General features: G+C 53.9%; 1 protein-coding gene across 1 annotated transcript in view; it reads right to left on the bottom strand.

Annotated features, from left to right (window-relative positions):
- The window catches only part of ARHGAP39 (Rho GTPase activating protein 39), a 62,994-nt gene that overhangs the window by 20,369 nt on the left and 29,517 nt on the right, over window positions 1-13,108 (bottom strand). The window contains exon 3 of the mRNA XM_009329895.1: window positions 8,654-8,734. Within this exon, the coding sequence (XP_009328170.1) occupies window positions 8,654-8,734 (81 nt within the window). The remainder of the gene's footprint in view (window positions 1-8,653; window positions 8,735-13,108) is intronic.

The raw sequence follows: 13,108 nt of genomic DNA, 5'->3' as shown, positions 1-13,108 counted from the left end.
CCCCCGCCCCCCCCCCCCCCCCCCCGGGATCAGTCTCATTAGGAACCGACCAGGAGCAAGCACAAGATCAGGGTCTGCCAAGCTGGCAGATCCACAACACAACCCACCCTGGCAGCCGAGGCGGGCACGGCACGCCAGGCGCCGCGCACGGAGGAGACGGACGCCCGCGGGAAGCCGAACGCCAGATCCCCAGGAGGCAATCAGGGCTGCTTTTCCCCATCTCAGAATGTACGACTAAACCAATCACCCAAAATAGCCTGTTTTCCGAAACCCAAATGTCACTGAAACAAGACGAGATTTTTCTTTTTTTCCAGAGGGAGGAGGGAACATGGAGGAGGGAACACAGAGAAGCCTTTATCATTAAGAGGAATTAGCTGCAAAATACAGAGAGACCAGAAGTGACATTTCCTTAAATAGCAGATCAATAGGGGATCTGCTTTCTTTGCCTCCGTAAGCATGACAACAAGTTCCTACACTGGTGATTTTTTAGCTCTGGCCTATCCCGAGCAGATTTCGCATGCCCCGGAGCGCAGCCCTCCCCGTTCGCTAAGCTGAAGCCCTTCATCCTCTTGGTATTTCCAACCTGAATCGTTCATCCCTGCTACGAACAACCCCGGGCTCAGTCTTGCAGCCTGGTGCCACCTCCCCCAGCTCTTCCCCACCAGAAGACCTCTCCTATGGCTTTGACCAGGCTCTGGGTCGTGATCAGCCACCTACCAAGGATTACGACGAGACCAATCTCCAAGCCCGGACGTTGGGTGTTGGGGTCATGTGCCAGACCATTCCTCCTCCCGCGGGCTCACCTCCACCCGTCCCAGGAGATGGGTGACTTCAAAGCTGCTGATTGCTACCATGGCTGTGGCAAGGCTGATTGAGTAGCTTCTCCACTTAGAGAAGAGCTTTTGGCCACGGAGCCAAGCCAGATCTGCTGCCCTGGTTTGTGTGCGAGCCGCCAGATACTGTCAGCAGCAGCACGTTGGCTTCGAAGTACAGGTCCTGGAAGCTGGAGCTCGGCTGTTTGCTGGCAGCCCTTCCGCAGGAAGGGTTGCCCTTGGCTCAGAGGGACACTACAGGTCCATCACTTGGCCGCTACACACGCACGTTTGAGCTAAGTTACCCGGCTCACGCTGAGGGTGAGGACGGTGGTTCACTTTTCAAAGCAAGGCTACAGTTCGGTGTCTGCCTGAGCGCGGAAAAAGTGCAAGGCCGTGGCAAAGAGCGTAGAGGAAACTGCTCCCAGCTCCACGGTCTGGGCTCCAAGTCATATTTGAGAAGGAAACACCAGCTGTTTCCTTCCGGAGAGGAAGGGAGAGACTGGGATTACCTCCCCTCTGCCCCGGGGAGACTTAGAGGACTTGGGGCAGAAGTCCCAGCCCAGGAGGTTACACCACGGCGGTACGTCCGAGAACAGTGATGAACCCTCCAAGCCACTCTTCAACTTTGGTCTAGAATAGGGGATTTTAATCTCATGGTTCTCCAAGGAATCACTGGTATTAGGTCTGTGCCTCCTCATTACTTCTAAAGAAACCAGGCAACAGATTTGCCTTTAAATATCAGGAACGGGCACATTTATTTACAGAGCCGCCTTAAGCTGCGGTCTTAACTCACAGTCGTAAACGATGAAGCCTGAGCAGAACGAGGCAGCGGATAAATCGAGCAGCTGGCAGCAGCATGTGTCCCCGCGCGGGACAGCTGGGACGGCCACCGCGCCGCTTCTGCTGGGCAGGTGTCCCCTCGGCCAGCAAATGTCTGTGGGCACACTTGAGATGCACCTTTGTTGGAAGAGGAATGTGGCCTTGAAGTCTCCTTGGCTAAAATTGACACCGGCAGCGAAGGGATCTCCAGCCCAGAGATGCTGAGCTCCTGTCCCCAGGATGGCTCTGGGGTATGGGCTTCCTCGGGAAGCTCAGATGAATTCAGAGGTTGCAACCAGAAGGGGTTGGAGACCTTCTCCTCCCCGGTGTCACGGCTGTATTTGTTCCCACATACCCAGTGCACGGCCAGTTGGCAGGAGCTGCGTTCAAAGTCTGATGTGGTGGCTCCTCACCTCTGCCCCAGGCTTCTTCCAAGCTTTTATGAGTGTCCTCCCGAATTTGGTACCTGGCTTCACGCGACCTCTTTGCCAACGGTGCAAATTAAACCCATTCCCTGCACCCGTGTGAAGGCACTACGGCACCAACGACCAGCTAGGCTGTGCCCAGATGGGGAAGGGCTGAACACGGTCAGTGCACGAGCTGGACACCGAACGCTCCCATGGCTGGAGAATTAATCTCGCAACATCTGGAGCACACAGCCCGTGTGAGAGCCAAGAGGTGAAGAGAAGCATGCAAAGGTGGCAGACTGCAGCCGTGTCTCAAAACAGAGGTCGCCCAGCAGACAGACACACAACCAACTCCTCAACCTCAGGTGCCTGATGGGCCACACGAGGCTCTGTGGAGCTACCAGAGAGATGGTGCCAGGTCTTTTGGAAGCCAACCCCAATTCTCTCCTTACTTCCATACTTGCTTTGCTAGACAGTCAGCTATGAAGTGTCTCCTGTTGACCATGAGATGTTCAAAACCACGAGAAGATCAAAGACGTCTTTAAACTCTCCTGGTCCAGGACAAATTGAGGAACACCACGTCAAGAGCATTACAAGGGTCCCATGCAGATGAAGCAGTTGCTGTCCCGCTCTCCTACCATGCCCCCAGCAGAAACAGGATCCACTCCCCCCTGCTCATGGGTTGGACATCCTAACCTCTCTACCAAAGAGACAAAGCCAGGGTGAGCGAGAGGGCAGAGCTGGAGATACAACCAGGCACAGACACGAGTTGCAGTGGGTGGCCACAGCTTCTCCAGCTCTGAAGCACAGAACGGGGGTTTCTCCACAGCTTCGAAGCATGCACGTTGCCAACACTGCAGTTGGGAGTAGAAAGAAGGGGTGGACAGGCAGGGGCTCCCTGGGCAGCAGCAAGCCCAGGCCCTGAGGAGCTATTCCAGCTGCTCCACCGCTGGAGGACAGTCCACTGATCACCTCTGCTTCCACGTCTGACCGAAGGGTTACGGAACAAACAGAGCAGCCAAGCCAAACTGGAAGTGTCCCTAAGAGCTGGACACTGCGCAGGCAAGCGAGCAGATTTCTCAACTTCTCCCAGAGCAGAGGAGCCTACAGCAGGGACCGGGGGATGTTTTTAGGTCTGGTTCTTCTGTTCTCGGCGAGTCTTCAAGAAATGAACCTCCCGTTTCCCAGGGAGCAGGAAGGGAGAAGAGGGTCATTGATGCTTTGCTGCTGTGCTCCACGTCCAATACACTGCATTTCCCTCAACCAGGAAGCTCCAGCGTCTTCCTGGTGGCCGCAAAGCCCCGACCACCTGCACGTGGTACACGACATCCACCCGATCAACGGTATGGAACAAAGAGGGTCACAGGAGCAGAGCGGCCGTGTGCCGGGAGAGGAGACAAATTCAGAGGAGCATGTTGAAGGTCTCTGTTCTGAAGACAAGCTCTAGCAGCCTTGGACACTCCACCCATTGACTGGCCAACACAGGGACAACAACAGAGACCTGGGATTTGTCCCACATGTGAAAGAGACTTATGGACAAAAACAACTGCACGGATTAGCAGAGTTCAACCCTCTCAACAGGGCCATGGTAGGAAAAATGAGGACATCGAGCAAGCGGGCTCCAGGGACCACAAACCAGAAGGAATAAAGAGGAAAGGGTTAAGAACAGTTATCGGAATTGCCCGTCTTGATGGGATTTGGATGCAAGGGCTTTCCTACGAATGCCTTCTAGACAGACAGAGCAAGACGTCATCCTCTTTAATGACACCCACTAATCTTCATTATATTAGAAAATCTCTCATAGCAACTGTTGGCCGGGAGCACCCAGCCAGCGCTGTCAAGGAAGCGGAAGAAATCCCTGCCTGCTCCTGAGGATGCTGCTGCAGCTCCCGGGGCGACCCAGGCAGCTGAACCCCAAAGCTGCACTTGGGGATGACGATGCCATGAATGAGGGTGGTCTCCCAGCTGAACCCCACAGGACCTCTCCCCCATCAGCCAACCTCCATCTGACTGTACCCAGCCTTCACGCGAGGACAGCCGTCCCCTCACAAGCCACCCTGCTCCCACACTTTGTCCAAACATCTGCAAGTCCTCCGGCTTCTCCCTTCCCAGCCAGAGGGGAGGAGGTGATGGAAGCGAGTGGACACATGCCCAGAAGGGAGCAAGCCACAGCGTAGGTCTCACCAAGCTTCCTCAGTGACCAGAGACCCACATACACGTCGCGTAACTCAATCCTCTGTCCCTCTGCCAGGTCTGCTGTCTGCCCACCTCTTATCTTGGCCTTCAAAGGAGGCAACATGTACTTACCATGGCTTTGAGAAAAACCTGTGAGATAATGCAAGACTTGGTGAGGAGGAGAGGGTTGGAAGGACCTGAGGAGGCTGTTGGGCTGGAGACCTGATCTCCCACCTGACTGTGAAGCCTCCAGGATCATTTCACAAATGGCGTTTGGAAGTGGACGGATCCCAGCGCTGGATCTGGAGGAGCTGGGACCGTGTTGCTCTGGTGGAAGCGCTCGAGGGCTCAGCCCACACCACGATGGAGTCTTTAAAGCTCTGGTTGGGTGCCAGCCTGTTTCTCAGTCGCCACCTCAGCACTGGCGTGAGCCCGTGGGAAGCACAGCGGGAGACGAGAGATTTCCCCATCCCTTTGCAACCCGGCCAAGGGTGCTGGAGCACCAGCCTTTCCCAAAAACCTGTCCCTGAGCATCAGAAAGAGGTGTCTGGACTGCGATCCCCCCACCCAGGTCTTGGCCACTTCAGGCAGAGGTACCCCAAGGTTTTCCCGTTCCCACGAGGGACCACGCGTGCATCCCTCTGAGCCATCCGGAGGCAGATGCTGACGTTGGGCTTCCAGGTGGCCTCCCCCGTGCCATGGGTGCTGCCCACCATCGTCCCCCCAGAAATGCCCTTTGCACCTTCTGGGATCTGCCCAGCCTTGGTCCGTCCAAAGAAGAGCTGCCAGCTAAGCTTTGGAGAAGCTGAAACCAAGACGCCTTTGTGCGGGGTGACTTTCAGAACGTGCCGTGCACGTTTCCCCCTTAAAATTAACCCCATTAATATGAAAACATCCCTGCCATGATGAGGTAGGTCTGGTGAGCTTTGATTTCGGCTTTTACGAGTGCCAGAGCAGCGTGCACGTGGCACTCACACGGTTAAAAAAAAAACCCACCCCAGGCTGTGCCGGCTCCTCTCTCCATCTCGCTTGGCAGCCCCCAGACAGAGGGCACTTGAGACCCGTTCTTCCAGAAGGAAGTCCACTCTCAGCTAATTAAGCAAAGCTGCTAATTAGCTTCCTGGGCTGGAATTGACTGGGGGGAGGTCGGCAAGGGCTGTCCGCGGGTTTTTACAGGCGGTGAAGCTGGGGTCAGGAAGATGGAGACATCTCCTGCAGCAAAGCACATGCTGATGCAAACAGGTCATGTGTGCTAACCGCAGTGAAATTTAATCTTTTAATTGCTTGGGCGGCCACGGGCATCAGCCAGCTGGCGAGTGGAGACTGTCGTCCCCAAAACCCGCATCGTCCCTCGTCCCTGATTGCAGCTCGTATCCGGCACCGCCACCCAGCTGGCGGCGGGTCAGAACCGATCAGTGCCGAATCACCAACCCCGTTTGCAGAAAAAACTGCTCAGGATAGAGAGTGGCGTGTCCCTGTCACCCCTCCGTGTCCCCGTCACCGCTCCTTCTCGCTCCCGGGTGCAGGCTCAGCTCCTGCTGCCAACTCCGACCGAAGCACGCTCAATGCCTAACAGCAGAGCAGAGGAGGCACCTGCAAACCCCATTTCCAAACCAAGCAGCGCATCCAGGCCTGCCAAATCACTCCCTTCCACCCTTCCTCACTTCTCCTGCCTGCAGACAGGGAATTGCATCCACCCAGCATGCAGACGGGATGCTTCGGAGTAAAACTGTCCATGGGCAGGTTTCTCTGAGCTTACCTGGGGCTCCTGGAGAGTATTCTGAACATGAAGCCGGCATGAAGGCTGAACATGAGCCGGCAGTGTGCCCAGGTGGCCAAGAAGGCCAAGGGCATCCTGGCCTGTATCAGAAATAGTGTGGCCAGCAGGAGCAGGGAAGTGATAGTGCCCCTGTACTCGGCACTGGTGCGGCCGCACCTCGAATACTGTGTTCAGTTTTGGGCCCCTCACTACAAGAAGGATGTTGAGATGTTGGAACGTGTCCAGAGAAGGGCAACGAGGCTGGTGAGGGGTCTGGAGAACAAGCCTTATGAGGAGCGGCTGAGGGAGCTGGGGTTGTTTAGCCTGGAGAAAAGGAGGCTGAGGGGAGACCTCATTGCTCTCTACAACTACCTAAAAGGAGGTTGTAGCAAGGTGGGTGTCGGTCTCTTCTCCCAAGTAACTGGCGAAAGGACGAGAGGAAATGGCCTCAAGTTGCGCCAGGGGAGGTTTAGATTGGATGTAAGGAAAAATTTCTTTACTGAAAGAGTAGTTAAACATTGGAACAGGCTGCCCAGGGAAGTGGTTGAGTCACCATCCCTGGAAGTATTTAAAAGACGGGGAGATGAGGCGCTTAGGGACATGGTTTAGTGGGTATGGTGTTGTTGGGTTGATGGTTGGACTCGATGATCTTGGAGGTCTCTTCCAACCTTAATGATTCTATGATTCTATTCTATGATTCTATGATTCTGCTGGTGAGGATGAACACCAGATACCATTACCCTATTTGTTTCCCCTCCCAGAAAGCTTGCTTTTCGCCCCTCTTGCTTAAGTGGCAATTAATTCTGACACTCCCGGGAGGTCACTGCAGAAGCAGTGAATTACAGGGCCGGCCGGATGGCACACGGCCAACGCCGTTGGGCGATTTTCCGCTCGCGTGTCTTGAACCAGGATGGAGATTGCTGCAAACCACGCCGACGTGGACCGGCCGGCCAGCCCGTGCCGGCACGGAGCGGCGGGGAAGGGAACGCAGAGCATCGCGCCAGGGAAGGGAATGCAGAGCATCATGCCCTCCCGGTCCCCGCTGCCAGCACCGAAAGCAAAGCAAGAGCTAGATGTGCTTCAAGTCACCTGCATCTCCAAAAAAGCACAGAAGCTGGGGGATATTTGTCAAAGCCCAGAGCAACCAGGCAGGCATCAACTCCAAAACCCCCAAAATTTGACCGTAGTCTATAGATCTGCTGTCTTAAAGGGAGGAATTGGGATGAATGCGGTGTTGCGGAGAAAGGCTTCAGGCCACCACTTGTTTGCAAGTCTCTATTAGTAAAAGCATCCAGTGCAGGCGTTTATCCTCCCTGTTCCCGCCTGATTTGATCTGGATGGTGCCAGTAGGTACCAAAAACCCTACCTGCGCAGGCTGGGATGGGGTCAGGGCGAGACGGGTCTGGGTCCGTGGGGAGGTCCCCGAGTTTGCAGAACCTCACCACCACCTCCATCCTGGCAGGTGGTGACCAAGAGGGACATCTCCCAAACGCTGCGGGGCAGGACGAGGTGGGTCAGCTAAGATGCCTCCTTCGGCCACCGAGAAAGGATGGCCAAGGAGCCATATGGGCTGAATCAAGAGCAATTTCTCAGCCCTCCCCTAAATCCATCCCTGCTTGGGTTTTGAAGGCAAAAAGCTTGTTTTGAAAGCGGCGATGCAGGCGCTGGGCCAGGCTCCAGGAGCCCAGCGCCCGATCGTTCCCCGCCTCTGATCATCTACTCAAACATCATCAATTCTGGCGATTTTTGCCCATGTCCAAGGCATTAGTCCACATCAGCACTAGTGAGAATTCACGGCGTTTGTACACCTGAACCACTTGTGCAAACTCTAAGAGGGACATTTTGAGCTGTAACGAAGACAAGCACGACACCGTATTATTTTCTGGCAACATAAATCCATGAAAGCTGGAGGTGGCCGTTTGCTTTAGCACCCGAAATCCTGTTCCGAGCAAGAGAAAGCTCATATCTGTCTTACCAACAGACTCTGAAAAGCAGTTGGACCCCCAGGCTGGAAGAGGTGGCTTCGTTTCTCAGGAGGCTTTCCCACCTCCAGGACTCTACGGAGACAGCACGCCGAATCAGCTGGGCTTGCTGCGGTGACGGATTAATTCCATACCCACACAAACTTGCTTATATCCGATGCAAAAATCCTAAGAAAGAGCCTAGAAACCAGTTCTGATGTGGAGGCATGTTCAAGCCACCACCCCACTGTGACGGCAGGCGTTGGGGTGGACCAGCAGCACCGGGTGAGTCCTGCCCCTTCCCGAACTGATGATGGAGCCTAATGAAACCCCACAGACCAGGAGCTCACCCTGAGGTGTGACCCCATCACCGGACAGCCCTGGTGCTCCTCCTGTCCTGCTCCAGTTTCTGGTCATGGGTAGGAGCCACTCAGACGAGGACCACCGCATAAAGGGGATGGATGGTCCCTACTCCAAAGAACCATCAAAATATATCTCAAGGTTTATTTAAGGGTGGTACTAGAGCTAAAAAACGTAACACGTGAAGGGAAGGGGATGGGGAGGAGGATCAGAAGAGCACAAAGAAAACACCGGTGTTACTCGCTGCCCCATGCCCATGGGTCAGCCGGTAGCACACAGGCCGTCCCACACCCCCACCTCACCGCCGAGGCCACGTTGCAGACCCCAACCCCGGTACCGGAGGGAAATTTCAGCTACCTGTAGTGGAGGAGTTGACCTTCCGCACTGTAATCCCGATAAATGTCATATTCTTTCTCAAACACTCCGGAAGGCGACGAACTGCAATACAGTAACAGTGAACAAGGAGTTACCAACGGTGACTGCGACACGTGCGTGCCCTTATTAAAGTCTCCTTCGCTTTAGGATTAACGAAGATGCATGCACAGAGACGAGCTCCTGGCCCCCGCCAGTCTGGGCTCTGCACTTGGGACTTACTCCCACCTCCTCGCATCAAGCTTTGGGTCATTAATCGGTTGTTTAGCAGATGATGACCAAGCCCTCCATGGCTGTGGTCTCCAGCTTCATTTCAAACCCTGCAAACACCACATTCTCCCTTAAACTATGCTTATTTGTGAAGAATGGCTGTAGACGTGACTGGACAGATCCTAAACATCTCATAGCTTTGTCCCACCCATGGTCCTTTCCAAATGCAGCCCTTCCTTGTGCCTCGAGCATCGCTCTCGCTCCTCGCTCGTCTCATGGTCAGAGCCAACATGGGCAGAGGCGGGGAGCTCCCTTTTGGCCGATCTTCGTCTACCACGTTGCAGCCGGTTACATCTGAGCCCGCAGAGCCCTCGCTCCCAGAAGACGGGGAGGGTCATAGCACCAACAGCTACCAACCTATTCCAAGAGACACCTTACCTGAGTGCACTTGTCGGAGAAACACGGAAAAAAGCACCTGGAGGTGCGGGATGGCATTTACGCGCCGCTTTTTGGACGAGCACCAGCTTAAAGCCTCTCCTAGAAGAGCAAACCCACTCTTGCTCCACGTTCCCTTTGGCTTCATGCTTGCCCAGCAGCCTAGCATCCACGCCGAGACCCTCCAACACCTCCCAACGAGGCACACGACCAGGTTTTTAGTCTTTGTCAAAGACTTGCCAATATTGTTCGTACTCGTCGCCAATATTTGCTCAAGGAGCACAGGAAAGGTCTTTTTTTGCCTTAACAGTCCTTCCCTGTGGGGATGTGCAAATAATCAGGCTCGTTCAGAAAACACACGGAACTGAGCAGATTACTAGACATTTGCTCCGCATCGAAACATAACAGCAAACATCTGGAGAAATAACTTCATTTTGAGCAGTTTTCGAAGAAACAGTGTTAAAGCCCCCCCCCCCGACCTTATTAAGATGCTTGCGTTAATAAAATTCAGATCAGATGTTGGTTTCAGAAAAAGAAAAAGGAAAAGAAACAAATCTCCTTAAGAGGATAGACCTCAAAATTTTTATTCAAGCAAGAGGCAATAAAATTAAGCTTCTCACAAAGCTAGTTTTAATGAGACCTCGGAGCCCTGAAATTATGACTGTGTTGAATTGCTTAATCCCTTTTTCCTCTTGACTGCACGTGAATGAGAGCACCTCCTCCTCCACGGCGCCCAGCGTCTTCTCAAGAGAAAGGCATCAGCTCTCACGCCTGATGCTGTACCCAGACCCATGGTTACAGGATCTCCTCCCCAAGGGGCAAAGCCCTGGATGGAAGGGAATTAATGCTCAGGAAGCTTCCTAACGAAGAGCCCCGCCGCCGAAAGAGGACATACCTAACGTTTACTGAAGAGAAAGGCAACGGACGTTGGGAGAAGACCTCAGGGAAGGTCTACTTCAGGCAAGTTCTTGTGATCAAAGCCGACCAAGGGAAAGACCCTCATGGCAAACAGGTTTCTCTTCCGGTGGTAGCATCCCTGCCCAACCATGGCCTGGAGAACCTTCAAGTACTATGTCATCCGTGCAAACCCCTGGTGCTGTGGGAGCTGGAAGGAGACTCTCCTTTTCTCCGGGTTTCCCCAGGAACCAGAGACTTCAGGACCACCTTGTCTTCCCTTCGCAAAATCTGTCCATTTGCCCTACTTCATGGACCTTTTGGAAAGACCTGCAAGGTAAGAAATGTCCTCCTGGGTCAGAGCAATGGTGTCTCCAGCCCAGTACTCTGCTTCAAACCGCGGCAGCAAGAGATGCTGTTTATGGAGAGCTCATGACCCCGGCTGCTGCCTGCGGTCCATGCCCTCGTGCCCCCCAGCACCCAGTCCCTGCTTTAGGGGTGACAGCAGGGAGGTGTCCACCAAGGCACCCGCTTCAGAGATGTTTATGGACCGGTCGGCTTGAATTTGTTTAATCTCTTCTTGAACATGCAGCAATATCAGCCTCCACAGCTTCCCACTGCAACAAATTCCAGAAGTTTTCTACCTGCTGTCCCCCTCACTTCTTCCTCTCCCCTCAAAAAAAAAAATATTCACCTGATCATCAGCTGTTCCTTCTGGCCTCCTATTTTTCAAAACACTTGCAAGTAAGGGCACCCAGCACGTCTCCTTGCGTCTCAGGGTAAACCTTCCTTGCTAAAGGCAACGGGAATCTGGGAGGAAGAGGGGGGATGAAGTCTCCTCCGGGCGCTGGCTCCCAAAATCTCCGTCTCTTCTCATGCTCACCTGACAGGAAGATCTGAGGAGCACGCAGCAGCACCGCAAGCATCTGGCCAGCCACTTACCAGAAAACGTGCCGACCGTAAATTCCCAGTAACGACGTCGGCTGCTCCTCGGCCAGCGCGCAGCTGCTGGAATTTCAGACGCTTTCCAATCAGTTGCTGCAAAGGTTCTTCCAAAAACAGCAAAGGCTGCTGAAGCGGCCGCAGAGTTATGCGGCTTGTAATATTCTGGCCGCGCCAGCTGGATGCAGGAGGTGAGGGATGTGTGAGCTCATAGGTGAATGGAGGTTATTCACATCTGGCTTCAGAACCCGGATGAAATATCTAAGGAGGGAGATTCTGCTCCTGATCTGGTATTTCACGCAGCACACGGTACAGTACAACCCTTGTCTTAACGCGACTCCTTCTGCACTTTCTATCCCAGTATGAATTTGAAACCGGAGCTCCAAAACGTGCCCAGGAGCAGGGACAGCCCACGAGGCTGGTGAGATGAAACAGTTCAGCGCGGTTTGCTCTCAAACACACATGCTGACTTGACATACATTAACACCTCGTAATCTTTACAGAACGTTCTCTTAGGCTGCCACCTCCTCCTTTTGAGATAAGTTGATTAAAACCTCAGACTATGAGCAAGGTCTCGCTGACGTACAATCCATGCTTAGAGCTACTGCGTGGTCCAAAAATGCCAGGCAAAGCGGTAAGGTCGAGATCGACTGGAGAGCTTCAAATCCATCCCACCAGCAGAGCCAGATCAGGAGTAAAATCGCTGCCGGCACGCTGTGGGTGGCATTGCTCCCCATTCAGGTACTGATGAGTCAGATTTGGCTTTGTTATCCTCACAATCGGCTCTTACCAGTGAAGCTGCAAATGAGATTGACGGCGAGGATCGCATCCATCTGCGACACCACGAGCTGCAAACTTCAAGGTCAGGATGAACGCAGCAACGTAACACCCGGGACATCCCCTCTGCTCTTCTGCATCTCACAGGAGATGAAAACTCGCCCCTCCGCTGCCACCGCTAAGGTCCTACTCGTTATCTTTGGGGTGATTTTAGCAAGTTCTGAAGAAAAAGATGCCACGAAATCAGAGCACGTAGACTGCCAAGACCTGGCGAGCTGACCCATGCCCCTAAAACTGAGGGTCTTGCTTGCGTTGGAAAGAACTATCACTCCACAAGCAGGAGACAATCAGGGAACTGGTGACAGGCTTCCACCAGATAACCCGTTCTGGAGGACAAAGGTGCTGAGGGATGCTGAAGTTCACAAACATCAAATTGTGATGTTTTGTTTCATCTTCGATAATTGGAAGACATTTTGCAGATCCACGTTTGGTTCTGGGTCTCAAGGTTACTGATGTCTGAGATGCAGAGACCAGCTCCATCTCCACTGGGAGCCATGGTCAGGATGGACCAGGCGCCTCCAAACCTCCTGTGTTGAACAGAGCAGGCAGGTAGGGTCCCTTCACCTTCTAGGGGAGATTTGGGGGGTGAGAGGGCATTTAAAAGAAGCTTTCCAGAACAAAAAGCTATCTCCAAGGTATCACAGCATGGACTGTCCTAGTTTGTCTTGAGGCCAGGAGGTGAAGCAGCTGGTGCACGTGGTGCCCAGACCAGACCCTGCCTGGAAACGTGGAAGCTCAGCGTGATGATGGTCAGGGAGCTTGCCAAAGGCTACGCTGCGTTAATTGTGGAAATGATGAAGCATCAAGGTGAGCACGATGCGTGCTGTCCTCAAGAGCACAGAGGCGACAGGCTGTGACACTAGCATGTCATTTTATGTTTGCTGAAGGTGCCTCTCCCTGAAGCTGTGATGTCTCAAGGGAGAAAGGGGTCAAAGATGCCACCACCCTGCCTGGGACGGGGTGAGGGAGGGGATTGCTTCTGCAGAGGGGGCCCGTGTCCCCAGGAGGTGGAAGAGGGACAGATCAAGGAGCAGGTCCCCATCCTGGTTGGACTCGACACGCTGAGCCTCGGCCTGGAGAGCCAAGAGTTAATCCTTGGTCTTGCCAACAAATAAAACAGTT

This window comes from Pygoscelis adeliae, unplaced genomic scaffold (genome assembly GCF_000699105.1).
Source record: "Pygoscelis adeliae isolate BGI_AS28 unplaced genomic scaffold, ASM69910v1 Scaffold198, whole genome shotgun sequence".
In the NCBI taxonomy this organism is placed as follows: Eukaryota; Metazoa; Chordata; class Aves; order Sphenisciformes; family Spheniscidae; genus Pygoscelis; species Pygoscelis adeliae.
This window is presented reverse-complemented; position numbering and strand designations above follow the sequence as displayed.